Source organism: Chelon labrosus, assembly GCF_963514085.1.
Source record: "Chelon labrosus genome assembly, chromosome: 12".
Classification (NCBI taxonomy): Eukaryota; Metazoa; Chordata; class Actinopteri; order Mugiliformes; family Mugilidae; genus Chelon; species Chelon labrosus.
The window spans coordinates 27,972,317-27,996,143 of NC_140345.1; the positions used below are offsets into that span (position 1 = coordinate 27,972,317).

At 43.6% G+C, this 23,827-nt stretch overlaps 1 protein-coding gene across 2 annotated transcripts in view; it reads left to right on the forward strand.

The window, feature by feature from the left end:
- The window catches only part of otud7b (OTU deubiquitinase 7B), a 37,735-nt gene extending 14,058 nt beyond the window's left edge, over nucleotides 1–23,677 (forward strand). Inside the window, exons 2-12 of one of the 2 annotated variants that reach the window (XM_084557678.1) lie at nucleotides 7,884–8,169; nucleotides 8,901–9,071; nucleotides 9,609–9,845; nucleotides 11,047–11,148; nucleotides 11,503–11,630; nucleotides 12,456–12,562; nucleotides 12,931–13,058; nucleotides 13,713–13,862; nucleotides 14,765–14,882; nucleotides 16,871–16,949; nucleotides 18,564–23,677. In XM_084557678.1, coding sequence (XP_084413804.1) covers nucleotides 8,085–8,169; nucleotides 8,901–9,071; nucleotides 9,609–9,845; nucleotides 11,047–11,148; nucleotides 11,503–11,630; nucleotides 12,456–12,562; nucleotides 12,931–13,058; nucleotides 13,713–13,862; nucleotides 14,765–14,882; nucleotides 16,871–16,949; nucleotides 18,564–20,042 — 2,784 coding nt within the window. In that variant the 5' untranslated portion in view covers nucleotides 7,884–8,084 and the 3' untranslated portion in view covers nucleotides 20,043–23,677. The remainder of the gene's footprint in view (nucleotides 1–7,883; nucleotides 8,170–8,900; nucleotides 9,072–9,608; nucleotides 9,846–11,046; nucleotides 11,149–11,502; nucleotides 11,631–12,455; nucleotides 12,563–12,930; nucleotides 13,059–13,712; nucleotides 13,863–14,764; nucleotides 14,883–16,870; nucleotides 16,950–18,563) is intronic. The other variant, XM_084557679.1, reaches the window with a different exon arrangement.
- The last annotated feature ends 150 nt before the right edge of the window (nucleotides 23,678–23,827 follow it).

A 23,827-nucleotide genomic window follows, 5' to 3' on the forward strand; every position in this document is an offset into this window, starting at 1 on the left:
ATGGGAGATGTAAACATTCACAGATAAGTGCCAGCCACCTTCAAAATGGCCAAGGAGGCTGGTTTTCAGTTTTCAGTCTCTTCTTCTATTCTGTGGATTATACCGATGTGTAACGTCTCCTGTACCACCACACCACATTTTAGATCGGATCCGAGTCTCGAGCACAATCACGAAATGATCATGGGTCTCAATCTTCTCCTCTGTAGCGTCCTAAAGTCTGTCCTTGTCTTCCTTGTCTTCCTCTAGAGTTGGTCTCCTGTAGCTTCCTAAAGTCTGTCCTTGTCTTCCTTGTCTTCTCCTAGAGTTGGTCTCCTGTAGCTTCCTAAAGTCTGTCCTTGTCTTCCTTGTCTTCTCCTAGAGTTGGTCTCCTGTAGCTTCCTAAAGTCTGTCCTTGTCTTCCTTGTCTTCTCCTAGAGTGGACTGGATTCAGTCCAATAAATCTTTCAGTCAAAGTTAATGTAGTGTGGAGAGGGTAGCTGGTACCTTGTGTTCTCTACTCCAGAAATGTTCTGGTCATCCAACGCTGCCATAAACTCCCTAACCCTCTCTGGAAGATGTTTCTCCTTGACGCTGTCTCCAGGAAACTTTTCTCTTCTTTTAAACATTCAGTGTTTGTTGTTGTTGTTTGGGTGCAGCCTTTGACCTGAATCAAGTTGGTAGTATTGAATGATGATCAACTACTACCACCTCACCAAACATCCACATCACACAGTTTGAAAAGAGTGAAGTTCTTCCACACAGCAGACATGTTTATTCACCTCATTTTGGTTTTTCTTGGGTTTCTGGCAGCTTTAACGCTAACCAACCGCCTTAAAACTGAATAGGAAGAAGAGGTTTTGATGCAAAAATAAACTAACCAACTGCAGCTAAAACAGAAGAAGCAGAAAAAGTAAAGTCTTCTACTTCTTCAGTTTGTTTTTTTTGTAGCTTCGACGCTAGTCAACCGCCACTAAAGCACAAGAGGAAGTAGAGGGTTTGACGCTATAGGGTCGTGGTTTTGGTTTCTGGCAGACCGAAAATAAATAAATACAAAAGATCAGGCTTGGCTGAAGCCTGATACAGAACCGATCCGATCATTTTATAAATGTCTGGATCGGGACATTCCTGCTCTAAACCATTCAAAAGATTGCTTCAGCTTCCCTTCTTCATCTGTAGCTCTTCTGTTTGTGTTTCATGGTGTGACGACATCAGTCTGAGAGCATGCATGTCGTAAAAACATGGTGTCAGACACTTACCCCATATAAATAAACAATCTAAAGGATGGCGGAAAAGAAACTTGCATCGCCCCGGTCCCAGCAGTTATCTGACCTCCTCAGCCCACTAAGGGCTGACGCAGTGGGCTTCGGTGACCTTTCCGTCTCCCTCAGTGATCCGGGCCATTCTCCCAGCCCTCAGCTCAGCACCCACGTGTTGTCAGCAGCTCCCGTTACGTAAGCCCTCCTGCCAGACAAAAGCTCAGCCATCCCAGATACAAATCACTGACTGGCCCACGTTGGCAGCAGTGCCGTTCATGTTAGCCAGTAATCCACGCAGCGTCTTTCTTGTGTGGATTGATTCTTACAGGATAAAATCTGAAACATTTGACCAGAAAATGAATTAAAACATTATTTATATTTAATTTCTTAGAGGTAAATATTGGCTTTACCACGATTTTTCCATTTATATTTATGCATTTAAAACCTCCAGCGCTTCCACAAGTTCTGTCTTAATGACTGTAGAAGCTTTGTTAATTTTCTTTGGTTGATTGCACCATTGAAAAGTTTTATTATGTAAGATCAAATCAAGACGCACCTTATTCAATCTTCTTCAGTGACACCTAGTTCAAAGCGATCTAATTTACTGTTAGGAAATCAAATCAAAGCCACAATTTTATTATAATATGGAGTAACACCAGAGGCCTTGTGTCAAAAACAAGTTTTCTTCTTATACCAGCGGAGCCATGTGACATTGCATCGAATGCAATCGGAGTGGGTTCACAGGAATGGCCGATGCTACAGGCCCCGCAGTGACAACAGCCAGGCTTTTGTTTGGTCTGTCTTAGTACATTCAGTCCACACTTTTATTGGCCTTTCCACATGTTTTTTTTCCGGCTGCCAGTGGCCTTTGCCATCAGTTGATGCTCCAGGATTGGTAGTCTATAAGCTAAATGACAGTGTGCTCATGATAAAACAAACAAATTACTTTTACGAGAGGCTGAAGGCTGAACAGACAGGCTCTATATTGTAGTGGCAGGTCCGGAGCAGCCTTAGCGTCCCTGTCAGGTTGTTAAAACCATCAGTGTTGGTTTGACATGTGTTTTCTCTCATCCAAGAGCTTACTATCATACCTTTGTCTTGTAGCAGAGCCTTACAGATTTCACAAGTCAGTATTAATGTCCTGATCGGTTTCGGGCCGATCCAGGCATTTTTAAAATGTTCAGATTGCATCGGTATCAGTTGAGCCAGCAATTTATTTTAGGTCTTCCATAAACCAAAACCACATCCCTGTAGCGTCAAAATGTCTTCTTCTTCTGTTTTAATGGCGGTTGGCTAACATCAAAGCTGCCAAAAACCAACGAAGAAGACTCAAAATCATGTGACTTAACATGTCTGCTGTGTAGAAGAACTTGCAGTGTGGATGTTTGGAGACGTGGTAGTAGGAGATCATCGTTAAATCTTGATTCGCCACCATCCCCAAAAAACAAACAAATGGGAGGAAGTTTGCTTAAGATCGGCTCGGGATTCGGATTGGCCGATACTGAATCGGCAGTTTCCAGGAGGGACAGAAACATGGAGGTAGCAGAACAACCAGTTGTTGAAACAAGAGTGTGTGGACAGAAACGCCGGTCATGTTCTCCCATTGAATCAGTTCTTCTTCTTCTGTTAAGTTACCTCCAGATTTGGCGCTCCCCAGCTGCAGAAGCACTTGGGACATGTCCATCATTTTACTTAGCCTCCATGAAAACAGTAAAATTTGAATCTCTACTAAGAATAATTTGAATCTGGCTGAAGAAATGTTTCTTATGCATACATAAAGAGACGACATACCACTTACAGAACGGTTAAAAACTGTTTTCTTGTTTTTTTTTGAGTTCGCAAGATGGTTTCCTAAAATTAATGACCCCTTATCCTTCATGTCTGCGCAACAACAAAAAAAGGCAGCATCCAATCTGCATCCAGCTCCGGTCAGGACGAGGGTCACACAGGTCAAATGATTCTCCTCACCCTTTCAGGTCACCTTCCAGCAGGACAATTCAATTAAGATTATTGACTGGTGCTTGTGCTGTTTTGGTGAGCTGTAAGGAGGGGAAAAAATAAATTGATTGCACGTCTGCGTGATACGAAAGTGCACACAGTAGACCTCAGGGCCTCAAACTGCTGATTATTTTCTTATAGTTTCCCAGAGCCTGAGGGGACTTCTTCAAATGTCAGATGCCTCGTTTCAGTGCACCAGCAGTTTGAAATCCAAAGATACTATGATGTACGACGAAGCAAAACACGAGATATTGAACCAGTAAGGACTTAAATATATAAAAAAATGTTGTTGATTAAGTTTTATTGATAGCCAATCAGCCCTCAAGTCTTCTGTTTAGTGAAACAAATTAATCTTTAGGCTGTAAAATCAATGGTTTTGCAGCTTATATTTTTATTTTGAGTCTTGTAACAAGCTGTGTTTTCCTGGACAGGTTTCCGACTGGTACCTATAGCAACACGCTCATTCCAGCACTGCCGTGATGGTGCGTTTTCTATGGCGTGCTACTGTCGGTCAGAATGCAGTCTAATCTGCATTTCTGTGTCAGTCTGAATGGGATCCGAGTCAGTTTTCGTTACCCTGATGTGGATGTGATCGGCGGACCTTAACGTCACAGAGCTGACAAACCGCAAGAGTGTTAGGAGACGCTGCAGGCGAGGCTGCCGAACGGCTGACTTTGCAGGGAATGTTCTGGAAATATTCGGCTCAGAAAGTCTATGAGACCCCCTCCTCCCTCCCTCCCTCTCTCCCTCTCTTCTGTGTGTGCCTGTGTGTCTTTTAATAATGATAAAGACACCGAGGGAGGGTGTAGGGAGAGCTCAGAGCGAGAGAACGATGGAGAGGTGTAAGAAGAGTAAACTCGTGACTCATCAGGCGCAGTGCAAGAGGGTTCACTGAGTCAGAGATGAGGCAGGAACACAGGGTGGTGGATGAGCCATGGGACGGATGGGAATAGATGACTGTAGGTAGATTTAAGAAACTGGATCAGGCCGTTTCTGAACTTCAACAGAACTTTAATTAGTGAATAACTGCAGCCTTGTTTGCAGTAGTTTTGTAATTCAAACAAAAACATTCATTGGTCAAGCATCAGTCGTTATTCTTGTGCTGCAACGTATAAAATAGATTCTTTAGATCATGAAACCAGCGCTGATGATTAGAAATCATCCTCATAAAGTGTAAAAATAGAATATTGTAGCTCAGGCTGCAACGATTTGTCAATGTCAGTGATGGCGTTGCAGTGCGTAGAGTAAAAGCTGCTTGTCGTTGTAAATAATTTTATCCTGCCGAGGGCGGTAATACGACTAGTAGCTCACAACTGACAAAACCCCAGAACGAGGAGACGAAGAAGAAGACAAAGCTGGACGCTTACTTAAACTAAAACCGAGCCGTAGAGTATTTTGACTAATTCCAATGAGTTTAGTCTGATTGTTGGTTGGAGCCTTGGGAGTCGTGGTTGTGTCTTTATCAGTTGTTTCTTTTTTTGAAATAGAACTCAACAGAGACTGAAGACGAGATGCTAATGGAGATGCTAATGGGATAGCACAGCAGGGTTGCTTTCCAGCGTTTTGTTTTAGCACATATAGACCTCTATAGGTAAAGTAGACGTCCATGAACGTTCAGCTCTGAGTGGGTGTTAGCAGCCTAAGAGGTAAGAACCCACAACCTTCATGTGTGTTCTTACCTCTTGTGCAACTGAAGGGTTTCTATAAGTTTCCGTGTTCTCCCTGTTCTGTCTGCTGCTGTGTTTCTCTCATGCATGTTAGGTTCATTGGTAATTATAATTGCTTCCATGTGAGCAATTAAATCATACTCAGCGGTATGTCTGCTAATTACTCACAGAATATAGTAAAAAAGGCAACATCTTTCATAACTGCATTAAATAAATCTGAACTTTTGTTGTCGAATTGTGTCATTTGGTCAAAGCTGAAGTTTGAAATTGGTTCTTCGTTCATAGATATCATGTTTAAAGCATTACTATGTTTGAAGAAAAGTTTATTAGGGGAAAGTTCTGTTTGTTCTTTAGTTGTTAACCCAAGGATTAATCGCCTATTCAGAAAATACTCCATTCAGCCTTAAGATGAATTTATTTTTCTTTGTCAGCTCTACGTTCGCCATAGCTTTGTAGCCCGTACCGTAAACTGACATGTGTCTTCCCAGAAATGTAATTACACGACGCATAAAATCAGATCAGAACAACAGTGATTGATCTTCGTCCATGTCAATCGCAGAAAATTCACCCTCCTCTTGCCTCAGTCAGTTCAGTGGACATTTATTAGCATTTATTAACTTCAACATGAGGCGCTGTCATGTCCAGTCGGTGTAGAAATGCTTAGACCACGTGTATAGACATGGAAGCATAAATCTAGTTTCAAGTCTTCTTCATTGATCAGTTGTGTTTATCATTTTCCAGATGTTTGAGATGACCTACACGTATCCAGCTAATGCTAAAACACGACCCCACACTCACAGCTAGAGCTTAAACAACTAGTCAATTAACTGATGAACCAATAAATTCACCACAAAACAATTAACTGGCAATATTTTATTTATTTTAAAATGTTCCTGTTCTTGTGTTGTCCTGAATTTCCAGGGTGTTTTCTTTGCCGAGTTAGTCTGAATCTGCATAGCTCAGCTAAAAACAAAATGTGTGCACAGAATCTCTTTCCAGTAAAAATAAAAGCTTTTTAGGTTTAGCCTGGCCTCCGAGCTGCATCCTCTCCAAACCAGGGCTACTTTGATTCATGCCTTTTGTCTGGCTGTGCATCGATTGCCCTCTGCATCCCCACTGATGCTGACTCTCTGTTTCCCTCAGTCTTGATAATGTTTCTGTATTGATTTCGGTGCACAAGTGATGCAACCCCCCGTGGGTCCTTAGCCGCTGAAACCCGAAGAGTAAAGCTGTCTAATTGATTTCAAAGGAGCCTCTAGAAAGGAGTATTGTTTCCTCATATCACACCACGCCTACGCACATTTACTTAAACATTAATGTGATGTTGACGACCATGTACTTACTTATCTTATACCTTAATCTAAAATCATTGTTAGCTGTGATTAATTGAAAAAAATCCCTTTGTTACTTGCACAAAAACACTCTTAGCTCACTTTAGCTCGGATGCTACCTGGACGTTTTGCACCAGTAACTTGATCTGATATACTTTCTGCACAGAGCCTGCACAATCTGGTGCTGGCGACAAAATTTGAGTCTGTTTATATATTCAACAGGTCCTATCTGAAGGAAATTACCGGTCTCAGTTCTGGATTCTGAAATAATCATGAGTCACGACTTGACTTGACAGCTCCTCTGAATTTATAACGGCTAATTAAAAATGTTCATAAAGGCTGAGACCGAGCAGGAAGGTTTCCCACGTCTAAACGGCAGCTACACTACTAGACTTTCATTAGGTTTCAGGGCAAATGTGAACAAAGTGTATGTGCAAACCTGTTTACTTTGTGGGCCACGGCCGTTTTCATGGGTGGGACAGGGTGTCAAGTTCAAAAACAACCAGGTCACGACAGGCAAGAGTTTAAAATGGGGTCGAGTGACATCATTATAGCGCTAACGTTGTTCTTTCTTGTAAGCTGTTTAATGCAGATGTCGTCTTAAATCCTTTTCATTCAATTTACAATTGCAATATTCTTGTGAACTGAATGACCCAACTACAGATCAGGCATAACATTATGACCACCTCCTAATATTGTGCAGGTCTCCCTTGTGGTGACTCAGCAGAGAATGGACATGGGCCTTCTGAGGGTGTTGTGTGGTGTCTGGCACCAGAATGTTGTTAGTGGGGGGAGTGTCATTGCTATGGGGTGGGGGGGTATCTGGTCTGGTCTGGTCTAGGTGGGTGCTACATGTCTAAGTAACATCCACACCAATGAATGCCAGCTCCAGAAGTTTCCCAGCAGAACATTGAACTGTCACAAGATGGTTTAAATGTTGTTTACTTCTCCTGTCAGTGGTTTTAATGTTGTGGCTGAAAGGTGTATTTATGGTCCTCTGTCCATTGGCATCCATTGTGCCATATTCTTGATCCATGCACCAACTGTAGACGCCTCAGTTTTCTTGCAGTAATGACGTAGCCTTAACGCCACCTGAACTTCACAGTCCTCAACTTGTTTCTTGGCAAAAAGTTGTTCTGGATTCTCTCCGTTGGGAACTGATTATGCTCCAGCAAAGATCTGCAGGGCTTTATGCTGTGATGGACACTTGCAACTGGAGCTGAAACAATTAGTTAACTGCTAAACAAATAAGTTCTGACAATTAACTGGCAATATAACAGAGACATAGCGTCATCTGAGCACCGTGGAGTTGAATTAGCTTTCAACAAAACACTCGTATTCTGATCAGACCTATACATCTTTTCTCCTGCAGTACCCAGAACTTTGTGTTCTCAGGGTTTGAGATGCAGCAACACCATCTTGGAATCTAGTGGATGTTCACAGACTATGATTTTATCGATCATCTTCCTCCAGAACTTCTGTATTTTGTTGCACCATGAGTTAAACATGTCTGCATGAACTATTTATATCGAAGTAGCTTTAGATTAGCGTTTAATTTCCGGGACTCTCACAGATTGTTTTCCACACTTCCTCTGCAGTGTTCTCTTTTAAGAAGTTTTAATCGTATTTTATCTGTGTTCTTGTTTTTCCAGGTGTGGCTGGTAAAGAAATAGCTCAAAGTAGAGGACTGCACCCCCTCACCCTATTCCCTTGCTGGCTGTCCTGCGGAGGAGAGCGGAGTACGTGTTGATTTTTTTTCCGTCTCTTCGTCTTCTTCTTCTTCTTCTTCTTTTTTCTTCTTTTTATTTTTTTATGCCCGGAAGCAACCCGCCAACTTGTGAATTCATGATCACATGACCGTGGATATGGACGCAGTCCTGTCCGACTTTGTCCGTTCCACTGGAGCTGAACCGGGATTGGCCAGAGATCTGCTAGAGGGTGAGTTACGCCAAAAACAGAAAGTACTCACTGCAGTGCAAACCTGCAGCGATGAATGGGATGCAGAGTAGTAATCAGTGCCTTCATTCATTCATTCATTCATTCATTTATTTTCTGTAACTGCTTGTCCTCTGGAGGATCGCGGGGGGGGGGAGTTGGAGCCTGTCCCCCTGGAAAGGTCTACAGTCTATCGCAGGGCTGTTTGTCAAATTAAAAGCAACTTAAATGTTCTATTTGTGTTTTCCTCCTTTAACTCACTTCACAACTCAACTAAAAAAAGAATCAGGGATGCCTTTCATATGCAGAGTTGACCTTGGGTGACGATCCAAGTCTCAGAGCTTCTCGCTTGTTACTGTTTCTCTTAATTAGACTATCAAACTGTAAGAGAAGGACAGTATAGCCAGAGTCAACAGGGTTCTTGTTGCCTAGCAGCAACACAAGTTGCAGATAATAATATGGGTTAAAAATGTAATGCAATGCAGCAGCAAGTCAGCGAGCAGCAAGTCGGCGGTCTGAGGCGAGCTCCAAATTCTGATAACGTGCCAGCGGCCTTTACATAAGATAAGAGAGGAAGATATGTTGCACTGACTTGTGGTAAATGTTTAAACTCATTGGGGATGTGTCATGTGCTCAGGATAGAAAGACGATTCAGGTTGCCATGCAGGGGTCGGTCGGCTCAGACAGATGATGTTCTTATCGGTCTGTCTCTCTCTCTCTCTCTCTCTCTGTAGGCAAGAACTGGGATTTCACCGCTGCCCTCAGTGACTTTGAGCAGCTGCGACAGGTGCATGCTGGGAACCTGACGTATTCGTTTGCAGAAGATCGGACGTATCTGCCGCCTGAAAAGGAGATGGCCAGAGTAGGACGGCCTCTGCTGCACCGCCAAGATGAAGTGGTGCAAGGTGAGGCTCGGTTTTATGACGGCGAGCATGCAGCCGGTAGTAGTAATAGTTACTAGATACACCAAATTAAAAAGCAGCGTAATCTCATGAAACAATCAATGAATCCCGTCCGTTTTAACGGTGTCAGAAGATTCAGTTATATGGACGCTTTCGGAGGCGTGTGGTGCTGTTAAACTGCATTAGACAGAGAGGTGTTTTCAGCGTGAAGCCTCTAAAATGAGGCACTTCACTTCGCAGTGCATCCAAAGGTTTAAGCACCCCTTCAGAATTTTCTACATTTCTGCAGAAAAATGACTCACGGCATCAGGAGATATGTAATATTAGCTCATTTTCCTGAATAAACAAATACACAATACAATATTTCTGTTTCATGTGTTTGATTGGGTTCTCTTTGTCGACTTTCAGGACAAATCAGCTCATGTTTTATGCAGAAATGTAGAAAATTCTGAAGGGAGCAAAAACTTTTAAGTGGCTGTGTAACTTATTTTCAATTGTCTTTAATTACCTGTTGTGTTAACGGCCTTTCTCCACCATCAGCTGCTACAGAGAAGCGCCTGTCGAGGGGCATTTCTCACGCCAGCTCCACCATCGTGTCCCTGGCCCGCTCTCACGTCTCCAGCACCAGCGGCGGCGGCAGCAGCAACGAGCCCCTGCTGGACACGCCCCTGTGCACCTTCCAACTACCGGACCTCACCGTGTACCGGGACGACTTCCGGGGCTTCATCGAGAGGGACCTGATCGAGCAGTCGATGATGGTGGCCCTTGAGCACGCTGGTGAATATCAGAACAGGCTTCACCCCAACTTAAGCTCTTTGTCAATATGACGAGCCAAAAATGTCTGCTTTGATTAAAACCTGTTGTCTGCAGTGAGTCACGAGCCAGTTCATTAGGTACACTTGTGAATACATTCTGATGCAACAGTCCTGCACTAAATCCTCTGTCATGACTTGTTCTAATGTTCAGTCGATGTTGAAACGACGTTAGAAAGGTGGTGATTCTACTGGATGATCATTTTGGAGGATGGAGTTTGTGGTGCTGTTAAACTTTGACTAGAACAGGGTTGTCAAAATAATAGGAACATGTGCCGGCACAACACAAAACAATTCAGCAGTACTAGAAAATGAAAGCACAGCTGAATCAACAGCTCTCTCTGTTATTTTTAAATTAATGCTGAGTACCAGAAGCTTTTTGAAGCCAAGATTAAGTACAGGACTGTTATATTAGAATGCATTTGTTTTCACCAGTGTACCTAATGAACTGGCAAGTGCATGTAATGTAGTGGGGCTGGTTATATCTACTGATTTCCTGAATCTACTCAATTCCGATTCATAAAATCCTAATTCGAGTTCCAAAACAATTTTACTTGGTTATGAAGTTGTCATTGGTTCCAGAGGTTTGTGGCGTCTCCATAATATTTTCCCTCTACTTCTTCATCATTCGTGTGTCGTGGGTTTTTCTGTGCAGCTCTTCTCTGTCGTCACGCTTTTTAAATCCAATCATCTTTCGGTCCCGGCGCTTCTCTCAGAGTCGGAGCTTCTGTTTTGGATCTCCATCACACGTGGACTAATCTCTGTACATGCATAACTGGTTTTGCATGACTAATCTTGCAAGATTTCTAACGAGAAGCTGCAGGAAATTACATATATTACAGCTCTGATCCAAGGAACCACCTCAGTCATAAACAAATAACTGAACTTGCACATTTCTGACAACGTTCATAAAAACTGAACATGGAAAAACTTTGTAAGTTACTGTGTTGAAGTAGATTTTATAGGCGTACCTAATAAACTGGCTGTAAACTTTTTAGGTTTATAGGGTTGCATTTTAATTTTGGAGCTGTTTATTTCCAAAGAAAGCTGGACAAATGTTCATTGACAAGAAATATTATGTTGCTGTCAACATAAAAGTGACGATTATCCATTTGGGAAACGCGGCTTCAAACGTGTGAGTTGATGTTTTTCCTATCCGTCTGCAGGACGCCTGAACTGGTGGACGAAAGTGGTTCCAAACTGTCAGAGTTTGCTGCCTCTGGCGACGAGCGGAGATGGAAACTGCCTGTTACACGCCGCCTCGCTGGGTGAGTATCGCCTGCCTTTCAAACAAGACCCCGGCGCCGTGCAGGTTCACACTCCATTAGCATTCATTAAGAGAGCTCCGGCGTTAGCTTAAGCACTAATTGCATTTTACGGCGTTGCAGCGCACACTCGCTTAGCCTTTGTGTCCCACTCAGGAGGCCCAGTCCAGGAAATGAATAACTCCCCAACTAATGCGCAGGCATCGCTCCACACATTAGTAAAGAGATGAGCGTAATAATCACCGGCTTAACACGTTACTCGTACATTTAAGACCAAAAATACCAACAGATGTTTATTAATTTGGGACTGCTTCACATCTGCCTGTTATATGACATGGTTTTGTTTTCTTATTGCAGGTATGTGGGGCTTTCACGACCGAGACTTGATGCTGAGGAAGTCCCTGTATGCGTTGATGGATCACGGGTTGGAGAGAGAGGCTCTGAAGCGCAGGTGGAGGTGGCAGCAGACCCAGCAGAACAAAGAGGTTTGTTAAGAGGCCTGCACCGTTTATTTAGCTTGTCCTCCTTATTCTGAAATAAGAGAAGTCAAGTCTGCACAACCTATAAACCCATATAAATTCTGGCCTCGTTCTTCTCATCCCCCGGAAACTCGTCACCTGACGTTTACTCCACGTGGAGCAAACGTGCTCAGAAATAAAATGGAGAGAAAGCAGCAGGTCAAGTGTTTACGTGGTTGTTAGGAGCTAATGTTTTCCTTCTGAATAGATGATCAAAGGTTTACACCACTGCACGTCCGTATCAAACACAAACAGTGACTTTAAGATTGTTTTATCACCGTCCTAATGTTTAGTTACGTTATCCGAGCGTGTTAATATCTCCACCTGCCATTGTTACCGCTCCGCAAGACCGCGCCCACAGCTAGAGGCTGTTTTGACTTGTTTGCGGCAAAAAGAGGAACAGCAGCTTTATAGCACACTGGTTTTAAAGTGGCTGCATGCAGACTCATGCAGAGGAGATGCCACATAGATGACTAATGGCTAATATGTCACCCATACTTGCACAGCTACTGCTTTAAAGCTGCTCAGTGGGTAGAGTTAGGCGACGCTGAATTTGTGTAGATTTGAAAAAGTAATAATCCTCATTAACGAGTTTCCTTCTGTGCATGAAATGAAATTGATGAGGGTGATGTTGGTGCTGTGTGAACAACAAAGTAAAGGCTCAGTTGTCAGCGTGTAACCTTGTGGTAAGACGCCATAACGTCAGCGCATGCTTTTGTGACATTTGACACTCCCTCTCTAAATGGCAAATGTGTGTGTGTGTGTGTTTGTGTGTCCTTCCTTTCTCCTCAGTCCGGTCTGGTGTACACGGAGGAGGAGTGGCAGAAGGAGTGGAATGAACTGTTGAAGCTCGCCTCCAGCGAGCCCCGAATACACTACAGCACCAACGGCACCAACGGGTAAGGTCTGGCTCGGGACAATGCCCCGACTGTTGAGCCCACCGCGCTCGGGTCACGCTCATGTTTTTATTCATGCACAAACAACTACGCTCACAATCTGGACTGAGTGAGTGTCTGGCCCTCATTCAGTCAATCTGGTATTTACTGTGACAAACATAAGGTCACGGAGGTTGAATATACTGACTGTAAACCTCTGAACCTTTTTTATTCTTTGGCGAAATGAAGGTCAACGTTCGTACCTCTATATGTTTTTATTGGTTTTATTTCATTAGTCCATTAGTGACTTTGATTATCTGTCGTTTTCCAACTAACATGTATAAATAACCTCTATTAACCCAGGGATGTGTTGTTGTTGTTGTTGTGTTCAGGGCGGAGTCCACAGAGGAACCAGTTTATGAGAGTTTAGAGGAGTTTCACGTCTTTGTCTTGGCTCACGTCCTCAGAAGACCCATTGTGGTGGTGGCTGACACCATGCTGAGGGACTCGGGAGGAGAGGGTAAGATATGTGCAAATATGTCCTCACAATGTTAATGCATCTTCTACTTTCATTCATTTCATTCAGCGTTATTATTATTATTATTTTTGGGGGGGGGGCGCGGACAGGAGAAGTGAATAACATTTAAACCATCTTGTGACAGTTCAATGTTCTGCTGGGAAACTTCTGGACCTGGCATTCATTGGTGTGGATGTTACTTGGGTGAAGTTGGTCTGGCATCCAGGCTGCAAATCTGCAGGAAATATAAGAACTTTTCCCACCAACTTTAAATTGAAAGAGTAGAAGAAGATGACCAAGATGTCTACCTCCATGTTTCTGTCCCTCCTGAAGTTTACCCCACGCAAACATGCTCAGAAAGAATAGATTTAGAAACCAGCATATCAAGAGTTTACATGTTTATTAGATTACCACCACCTTACTACGTCTGATTCCTTCAGTCTGTTCTGACTGAGGTGGTATGAGGCCTTTTATTCTGATTATTATAGTAGTACTGGTGTTCATGTACATGCAGCTACTGACTGGTAACTTGTCTTCAAAAGCCAGCCTGACACAAATCTCCACAGTGTGTTCTATTGGCTTGCAAACAGATGATGTTTTTTCAGATAATTAATGTCCTTTTCATTCTTTCCACCCCCGCCCCCCCCCCTCCCTCAGCCTTCGCTCCCATCCCGTTCGGAGGCATCTACCTACCACTGGAAGTGCCAGCTGCCAAGTGCCATCGCTCTCCCCTGGTCCTGGCATACGACCAGGCTCACTTCTCAGCCCTGGTCTCCATGGAGCAGAAGGACAGCACTAAAGAGCAAGGTGACGCTTTGCATCATCCACATCTATTAGCATGATGTGTGGATATAGATGATTTTTTTTTGGCAGCAGAGAAGCAGCTGATATTTTAAAGCTGTGAAGCAGAGTGCGTCAAACTCGTATCTCACATAGTTTATTTGATTTAAACTGGTGGTTTATTTAGTAGAAATCCAAGGATCCTTGTAAATTATGAGCTGAATATTTTGTTGAAGTTACTGGCATTTTATCAGGAGCTGCATGCTGTGTCATACTCGGATGTTTTTCACCTTATGAGAGAAAAACTGAACATGATCTGATCTGTGTGAAGAAATGACGAGTCTATATTACCTCTGCACGTGATTGGATAGTCCTCCAACTAATTAGAGCCATTTTATTGTAAACAAATTCAACTCCACGGTGCTCAGATGATGTCTATGACTACGTTGCTGTTACTTTTCTGTCCATCACCACATAAAGCCCCACCCGAACGATCTGATTGGCCCAGCAGATCTTTGCAGGAGCAGCATCGGTTCCAAATGGAGAGACTCCAGTCCAAATTTATGCCATTATGTTTGAAGTTGACAACACTTCCCAGACTTCGATTTGTCAAGCAGTCCAAAAATATCTAATTTAAATATCCAGAAGCAATACCCTTTTAATGCTATTCTGATCTCGGCCCGATACCCGGTTTGGGAGGTCAGGAAGCACTCGGAGCAGCAGTAACACTGTGGAAAGCAAGCAGAATCTGAAGTGCAGTCGTCTAGCAGTCCAAAAATATCTCGTTTAAATATCCAAAAACAATACAGGCCAGCAAGAAGTGCAAATGCAAGAAGAAAGAAAGTGAAAGAATTGATTGCACTCAAAAGGAGATGGATTAAAAGCGCTCGTCCTTTTTTCTAAGAATACTTTATTCCTGTCTCTACCAGCAGTTGTGATCCCGCTGACTGACTCGGAGCACAAAATGCTGCCGCTGCACTTTGCTGTGGATCCTGGGAAGGATTGGGAGTGGGGAAAGGACGACACTGACAACGTGATGCTGGCAAGGTAAAATCAAATTAAACTATTTATAACCCAGCTGTGGTTGACAGGTCGCAATAATACGTCACAAACTAAACTAAAAAAAAAAAAAACAGCAGTGTCACATGTTCACATATAGACAGCTGTCCTTTTAACACCAGGTGTCAGTGTGTAGGGATTGACCCCTGATTCCAGATTAGTGACACGCACCGCAAAGTGACAATGAGATTAACTCCAAATACCTTCTATGAATGAAGCAGAAGGAACGAGCACCAGAATAGCAGCTCGGTAAAAATAACCTTCCACCTTATTTACGTCAGCCGATGGCACTGGGTGTCTTGTTCAGATGAGGCGGTGGGCAGAGAGGATGTAATGTGAGTGGCTGTTAACATTGTTTTGAAAAGGGCATTGAGTTAAAAGGCAAGAATGCACGACGGCAAGGTGCTTTTAGTGCATTTACTCTGACGTTCAGTCAGTTTAACGGCACCGATCTTTATTCAATTTTATTTCCAGTTTACATTTAAGTAAAGGACAAAACAACATTTACGTACAATTAGGGTCGTCAAAGTTAACGTGTTAATAACGTGTTAACGCAAATTCCTTTTAACACTAATATAACCTCGGCACGCCTGGCGGTTTGGGAAATCAGGAAGCGCTTGGTGCAGCAGTAACAGTGTGGAAAGCAAGCAGAACCGGAAGTGCTAAATGTCGCACTAAATCATATTACCTGAGTAGACGGCAGTAATAAGCCCTGTAGCGTCAAAACTGACAAAAAATCCTAAAAGAAGCAGAAGAGGAAATCAAGCAGCAACAGACGAGCAGAAATGGATAAAGGTAAACTCAGCTTTAAAGTCCTGGCACATGCTTCTCTCTGCAAGAATAAAATTCTTGCAAATTAAACCTTGGAATTCGTGCGATTAATCACGATTCAGTATTTTAATCTCCTTACAGCCCTGTCTGTGACAGATTCAAATTCCGTTTATATGCCTTTGCACAAAGTTTCATCTCAGACTACAGGAGTTTGGGCCAATTTACCTCTAAATTCTCAACTGTCAGTGGAGAAATTTAGTCTTTATTTTGTGTGGAGTACCGAAGTTCGGCCAAAATTATCTGTTAGTGTGAGATGTTTACAGATCCACTCTTAAACCTCTTGATTCACAGAGGTTGTCCCAAACAATGTTAAGCAAACATGTTCTGGATGATTTATTTAATACTTTCACAAGTAAGAGAAATGATCCCATAAGGAGTCTGAGCACCTGACAGTAAACACTCTAGCCCTTGAGGCTAATGTTAGCTAGCATACTTCCTGTTCTGTCTGTATTGAGTCTGCCCAAATATTTTCTCATCCGCACTCGTTAAGCCTCCTGCTTTGTTTGTTTCTCACTGCAAAGTATTTCAGTGTTAGAATTCTCTTTCTGCTTCCACTTCTGGTTTGGCAAATCAGCCTGCAGGCGCATTACTCCCACCTACAGGACGGGAGTGTGAATTACATCAAGTTATTACACCACAGTCTGTGTTTTGTTTACATCCCTGTGAGATCCCATGAGGTGGTGCATTCAATACTTCCTGATCTGGCAAGACAATCTAACATCCTGCAGTGTGTGTGTGTATGTTGCGCTATTATTATTATTAATGTAGTGTGTGCAAGTTTGAAATTAGAGCGAAGAATATTTGTGTTAAAGTAAAACTTAAGTTTGTGAGGTAACCCAAATTTTAAAATCAGAAAATGTCTGAGCTCAGCTTAACGCTCGCTCTCAAAGTCTCTAATCTGGCTCCACCAGCACGTTTCTGTTTCTGGCTTCCTCTGCTCATTGTTTTACATCTATTTTTTTGGGGGGGGACACACCTACTATCATGGTATCACATTGTCCGGTACTGTGGAGTATCAAAAACATTTTAAAACAATAAATGTGGTTAAATATTTTCCATTAGCACCGGAAAGCCCTGGTAGAAAGTCCCCTATCGCTGTGTTTTTTACTTGTTTTACTCTCTCTCTCTCTCTTTTTTCCTCCCAGCGTGGCTCTGTCTTTGGAGGCCAAGCTCCAGATGTTGCACAGCTACATGACGGTCACCTGGCTGCCTCTGCCCTGCGAGGTAAACAACCAAGTTTGTTCTGGATGATGTGTGCTCCTCTTCCTTTGTAACGGCATGCACGACAAGGGCTGGGCCTTCAGTTACTAGTAGAGAAACCGTTTTTTATATACACTGCCTGGCCAAAAAGAAAGTCCCACACTCTAACTATCTGGTTGGACCTCCTTTAGCTTTGATTCCAGCACATTCTCTGCATCATTGTTTCCATAATCTTCTCCAGTGTCACCAGATTTATTTCCATCCAGTGTTTCATTCATTTTCCACCAAGATCTTGTATTGATGATGGAGAGTCTGACCACTGCACAAAGCCTTCTCCAGCACATCCCAAAGATTCTCAATGGGGTTAAGGTCTGGACTCTGTGGTGGCCAATCCATGTGTGAAAATGATGTCTCATGCTCCCTGAACCACTCTTTCACAATCTGAGCCCCATGAATCCTGACATTGTCATCTTGGAATATGATCCATTGATGGAATAACCTGGTCATTCAGTATATTCAGGTAGTCAGCTGACCTCATTCTTTGGACACATAATGTTGCTGAACCTAGACCTGAGCAACTGCAGCAACCCCAGATCATAGCACTGCCCCCACAGGCTTGTACAGTAGACACTAGGCATGATGGGTGCATCACTTCATCTGCCTCTCTTCTTACCCTGATGCTTCACTATCCTTCCAGTTTATAATAATGCCTTGGACAGTTCTTAACCCAATTCTCCTTAGTCTGTTTGAGAAGGGTCAAATCATTGGCGTGCATCAAGCAGAGAAAACATCTAACATCTTTTCCATGACCACAGGTCTTAGTTAAATGTGTGTATGACTTGCTTCTCTGTCTATTCTCACATGTCCACCAACATGGATATTGTGAATTAGACTGTTTACTCTTTATTTTAGATGTAATAACAACAAATCTAGTTAAGCTCCTAATTGTATTGTTGATTTCTCAAGCATTTCTTTCCTTTTCCATCTGTCCGGTCGTTCCCTAAACACTGTATAAACCGCATGTGAAAAACAAACTACACTGGGCCATTCAGGTCGTAGAGTCACGCCATGCAAACACGGTGACAAAGGTCCTCTTGTGTGCCACATGTTAACGCCATGGAGCTGGGAAGAACAGCAGCCGGCCGGCAACACACAAATCCCTGGATTCAAATAGAAACTAACGGGGAATTGTTCCGTTTCAATAATGGCACAGGATGCAACAAACCCACAGAAAACATGTGCGGCGGTCATTGTTTATCTTATTTCAGAGAACAGTCTCTTTATTTAGGCTGTGCCATTTATTTCCAGATAAAGCGTTCTTTATTTTGCTGCCTCTTCAACGTGTTTGCAGATATGAAAAGACATCAGGGAAGTGAGTCATCTGGGTTTTTGTGCCTGGTGGGCAAAGAAACGGCTATGAATCATCGTTTCAGATTCTCCTTATCCTGAATTTCCCCCCTCACACCTGAGTGGCATCAACTTAATTTATCGTTCCTCTTTTTTAGGCTTTCAGGGCCCGAAGGTTTAACTCTTAATTTGTTAGTTTTCTAGTATTGGTTGTGACTTGATGTGCAGTTTTCTCACACAGATCTACAGTATTTTTTCACTGTTTTTGTTTTTCTGTTTCTTTCCTTGCAGCAAGCCCCTCTGGCCCAGCCGGAGTCTCCCACCGCATCGGCAGGAGAGGATGCCCGAACGCCTCCCGACTCTGGAGAATCGGACAAGGAGTCGGTCAGCAGCAGCTCCAACGGAAACGGAGACACGACCACGGCGTCGACGGTGAATGGGAACGGGACGTTGGCCAAGAACAGCTCCTCTTCTTCGTCTAGTTCGTCCAGCAGCGGGACGGGAACGCCGGGGAAGGACAAAACCAAGAAGGAGAAGGACAAAGATAAAGACAAGAAGAGGGCGGACTCTGTGGCCAACAAGCTCGGCAGCTTTGGCAAGAGCCTGGGCAGCAAGCTGAAGAAGAACGTGGGCGGACTGATGACGGGGAAGAACGCTGGAGCTGGAGGCGCCAAGCAGGAGGGTGGAGAGAAGAAGAAGGGTTCGTTCAGAGGCAGGAAGGGCAGCAAGGACAGCTCGCCTTCAGCCCACGCCTCGGAGGACTCTGGGAAAGGCTCGCCCTCGTCGGGTAGCGAGCGACTCAACGGAACGGGGAGCAGCATGAGCAGCAGCGGAGGGAGCAGCACGGAGAGCGAGACCTACAAGTACAGCGCTGACGTCAAGGTCAGCCTGGGCATCCTGCGAGCCGCCATGCAAGGGGAGAGGAAGTTCATCTTCGCCAGCCTCCTCACGACCAGCAACCGGCAGCCCTTCCAGGAGGAGATGATCCAGCGCTACCTGGCGGACGCGGAGGAGCGATTCCGGGCGGAGCAAGAACAGCAGCGTCGCGACACAGACAGGAAAGGTGTCGTTAATAACATCCAGCCGCCCAAGAAGGAGGTGGTTAGTGGTACAGAGCTTATGAGTTACCGGCCTTATGAAGCCAAGGAGGAGCTGCCAGAGAACTCGTCTCCTTCCTTCAACCAGCTCAAGCCGCCTCCTTTGAGTCCCTCCTTGTACTCTGGTGTTGTCCCCATCCCCCGCCCCTCCTTCATAGACCAGCCTCCTGCTGCAGCACCCCTGACCCAGCATCTTCACATGCACGGATACTTGGATACTCGACGCCAGCTAGCTGGTGGCTCCCCGGCGACGTCCTACCCCGGCCTGCCCTCGTACGCAACCCTTCCCCGGCACTGCCCCACAACACAAGGTCCCTCCCACCCCCAGTACAACAACTCCCAAGGCCCTTCCTCACTGAGTCCATCCCGTCTCGCGCCCTCGTACCCTCTGGAGTTCGACCCGCCGGACTACCCCGGGGCCGAACCCGCCGGTGGGAACTACACCAACGGCTTCCGGGACCCGAGCTCCAGCCTGGACTGTCGGAGCGGGCAGCCCCCGGTCAGACACTACTCGCTGGGCAGCGCTGGAGGTCTGGCCAACCTGCAGTCCAGCCGCTGCCGGACACCCAGCTGCACCTACTACGGACACCCCGAGACGGGCAACTACTGCTCCTACTGCTACCGGGAGGAGCTGAAGAAGAGGGAGACAGAACCGGCCATCCACAGGTTCTGACTGGAAACCTTGAAACGGCGAGAATTTGATGAGTGGCCTTTTTATAGTGACAAAAACAAAACGTCTGGAGCAAGATGAGCTTTTATTTTTTTTTTTGAACGGACAAGGGAAGGCAACCATCTCCCTATTTCTTTCTTTTTTTTAAGCGGTGTCATTTCCTGTTGAAAGTGACGTCAGATGAATCAGGGTGGTTTCTGACTGCTGGGGTCACACGTTAGACCGCAGAATAAAACTAACTGCACTTCTGTTACATTTTGCTGTGGCTCTTACGGAGGCGTTGTGTATGAGTGTATGAGCGTGTGTGTGTGTTTGTTTGTTTGTGTGAACTGCAGGCTCTCCTCCTTTTTCTTTAAGAGTTTAAACGCCTCGCTACTGTCTCCTCCTAGTGGAGAGAATGTATAAGGCAGGCACCGTAACGCAACAAGAACGCCCATCAATGCACAAACAGATACACTAAACCAGAGTCGCACTACTGCTACACACCCAGCGATGCAAGCACAAGCAGAAAAGGCACGAGATTCCCTGTGTGTGTGTGTGTGTGTGTGTGTGTGTGTGTGTGTTCATGTTTGGGTTGGTTCATTAAGGATAATTTCAGTGTTATTCAGATATTATTGTTACTAGATAAAAACGGCAGAGTTAATCCTGGTTGAACTGCTTTTATTTTTATTTTTATTTTCGTCCGTCACCTTTTGCAAAAAAAAAAAAAAAACAAAACATCAAAAAGTACCGTGCAGCGCTGGAGGTGAAGCGTCCTGTGGGCTGCTGTGGTGCTAATGTTCCAAGAATGCATAATAAATGTCGTTTTAACAACACAGCTGCTCTGCAAGGAAACAAATATCGTCGCTTAGTTTGTTTGTTTTTTTATTTTTTGGTTCGATCCATATATCTGTAAAATTGGATTATGAAGATGTCAGCCTTTTTTAAGGATTAAGAGCTACTGACCAGGTCGCAGTACTGACCCAGGCGTTTCTTTCTTTCTTTCTTTCTTTTTAGAACAAATACAACCTAGTTACACAAGATGGTGTTCCCAGAGTATTTCATGTGTTTGTTGGACTGTTTCTGTCTTCGTTGGGTCTTCCTGTCTCTGTAATAATGGTTGGCATTCGAGGCTTTTGGTTAGTCGCCCCCCCCAACCTGCAATAAAAGTCAGAACGTGTCATTCAGACTGTTGGAGACATCAGCCGTACCGAGTTCAGCTACAGTTTCAGTTGCCTTGGAGAGCAAACAAGTGGCGTTGAGTCCAGATTCTGCTAGAAGTGGTTTAAAACATGTTTCCTACAATCTCACCGTCGTCCCCAAATATTCATCTGTTGCGTCCTTAACTGATAATAATAACTTTATTAGTTTGGTCATTCGCTGCAAATTCACAAGTTCTACTGAAGGCGGTTCCCGGGCATTCGTTCCGCCGAATCCAGTCGCTCTTTGCACAAATATTCAAGCACTTTCCTGACGTCCGTAGATGCGAAGCGTTTTACTGTTCTCAAAAAGACCCCCGACCCGCGTCCCGTCTGTCGTCTCTGCAGAAGACACTGCCACCTCTGTTTACGGGCGCTCGACGGGGACGGGGGGGGGCGGCGTTCTGGTGCCGCCGTCGGCTCCTAACTCAGCGTCCTAGCTGCCTTTTGTTCCAGCGTTGACACCAAGTATCTGCTGCTTGCTTTGTTGCCGGCGGCCTCCTCACACTGCTGCTCCAGACCTCTTCAGTTTTAATGTTATTTCAAATTGAAGGCTGTTTTTCGGTCGTGCTAAATTAACTTAAATCTGTCGTTATTTCCCCCCTTTAATAAGCCATGAATGTCTTGTTGATTCAATCTTTTCTTTGGCATCAGAAGAAAAGCACAATTTAGTATGCAATTCACTGCCTTGCCCGTTTGAGGGCGCTCTCGTTTTTGTTTTTAACCGTTTGGCTCATGCGCTCCTGTCCTCCACCCAAACAAAAATAACCAAAAAAAACAAACAAAAAAAAAAAACACTGGGATTAACTGTCAGCAGTGCTAATTTAATTTAACACTACAATATATTTTTATTGTGGCTAAAGCTGGTCATGGAAGGAGGGATTTATTTAATTTAATTTTATTTTTGCTGTGCATTTAAAGCGACACTAGCTGATGATAAAACACTAAAAAAGAAAAAGGTCCTGTTACTTCCCAAAACATTTTTGCTGTGTTTATGTCTTGACATGTGTCCACGCTCTCTCATGGACTTTTAATTCAGATGCAACCCAACAAATGAAATGAGTAGAAGGTGAAGCCTGTTGTTTGTTTTTTTTTTTGCCGCCCTCCAAAGTAATAAATCAGCTTCCAGACCATATTTTTATTTTATTTCTTGTGCATTGAAGCGAACATCAAGACTTTACAGGCCACGAATACTTTTTTGTATTTAAAAAAAACAAGAAAAAAAAAAAACCATGAGAGCTTGTATAAATGTGTTCCAGGTTATTTTTCTAAGCCCAAAGTTTTTTCAAAGTGTTTTTAAAAGGGTAAGAATGTAAATAGTTGGATACTAAAACAGGTCTGGATGCTAAAGCTCGGAGGCGACTGAAGGTGATTCCCCAGACGGGCCTTTTTTTGTGACTCTCGTTGCAAAACTAATTTCCTCAATGCTGACCTAACAATTTGAGAATATATATTTATAGTGAGATTTTTCTTTTTTTTTTTTTTAAATAGGTTTCCTTGTGGAATGTTTAGTTGAGATGATTTAGGATGTTCTTTCTCACATGGCTAATGGTCTGGCTTTTTATTTTATTTCTTTGGGATTTGTACATTTTGTTCGTACTCTTTATTTTCTACAGCCACCGATCCGTGCTGCGCTAAAACGTGACAGAAATGTTGAAGAGAAACGGCTCAGAATTAACCACGCAACCGACCCGGTATATAATATATTTTTTATATTAATGTACGACACTGTCTACTTCTGTGAGAGCAGAATATTCGTCAGACATCAGTGACATTAACATGGAAGACTTTCGAGTTGCATGGGACTGGAACTGTTGCATGTAAATGGCGAAACCATTTTACCAAATTTGTGCATTATTTTAACTCCAGTTTCAGTCGTCCTTCTGTTCTGTTTTTATTTTTTATCGTTTTTAATGTTTGGAGTTTTTGTTTTCGAGAGAGAGCGAGAGAGAGGAGAGCCCCAAGGCTGTGTGACAGTGCAATCTGGATAGAAAGAACATCAGATTTTATGTTAGGTTATTATTATTATTATTATTATTATTATTATTATATTTTTTTTCTTTTTGCACCATTTGAATAAATTCTAATTGTATTTCAAGAATGCTTTGCCTCCTCCTCTATTTTCTGTGGTTTTCATGAGCAGACTCTTGTCGTCTGCGGACGTCTTGGTCAGAGAAGATGGCGCCACGTGATCATGAACTAATCCATAAAAATATAACCGAGCTTCTACTTGAATACTTTTATTTTCCAACATAGAAACAAACATCTATACTTAATGTCCCGGCACGAGCCTGGATGATAGAAACAGCTTTTAATAATCGATTGATTCATTGATTGAGACAATTCCCAGGCATTTAACTTGCACTTTAATTCATTTTTTGACCTTTGGTTGAACAAAACAAGTGATTTAAGGAGGTGACCATGGACATTTCATATGCTAGGTGAAGGATATGACACATTTTAGGCTGATTAAAGTCATTTTTAGTTGCAATCCTACTTGAATTTGCAAATATTTAAAGTTGTTTTGCACCCTTGTCTTTAATATGAACTCATTCATGCTTGTCCTTTAACTGGACAGCCACCTGTAAACATCTGTCCTGCAGCTGTGCA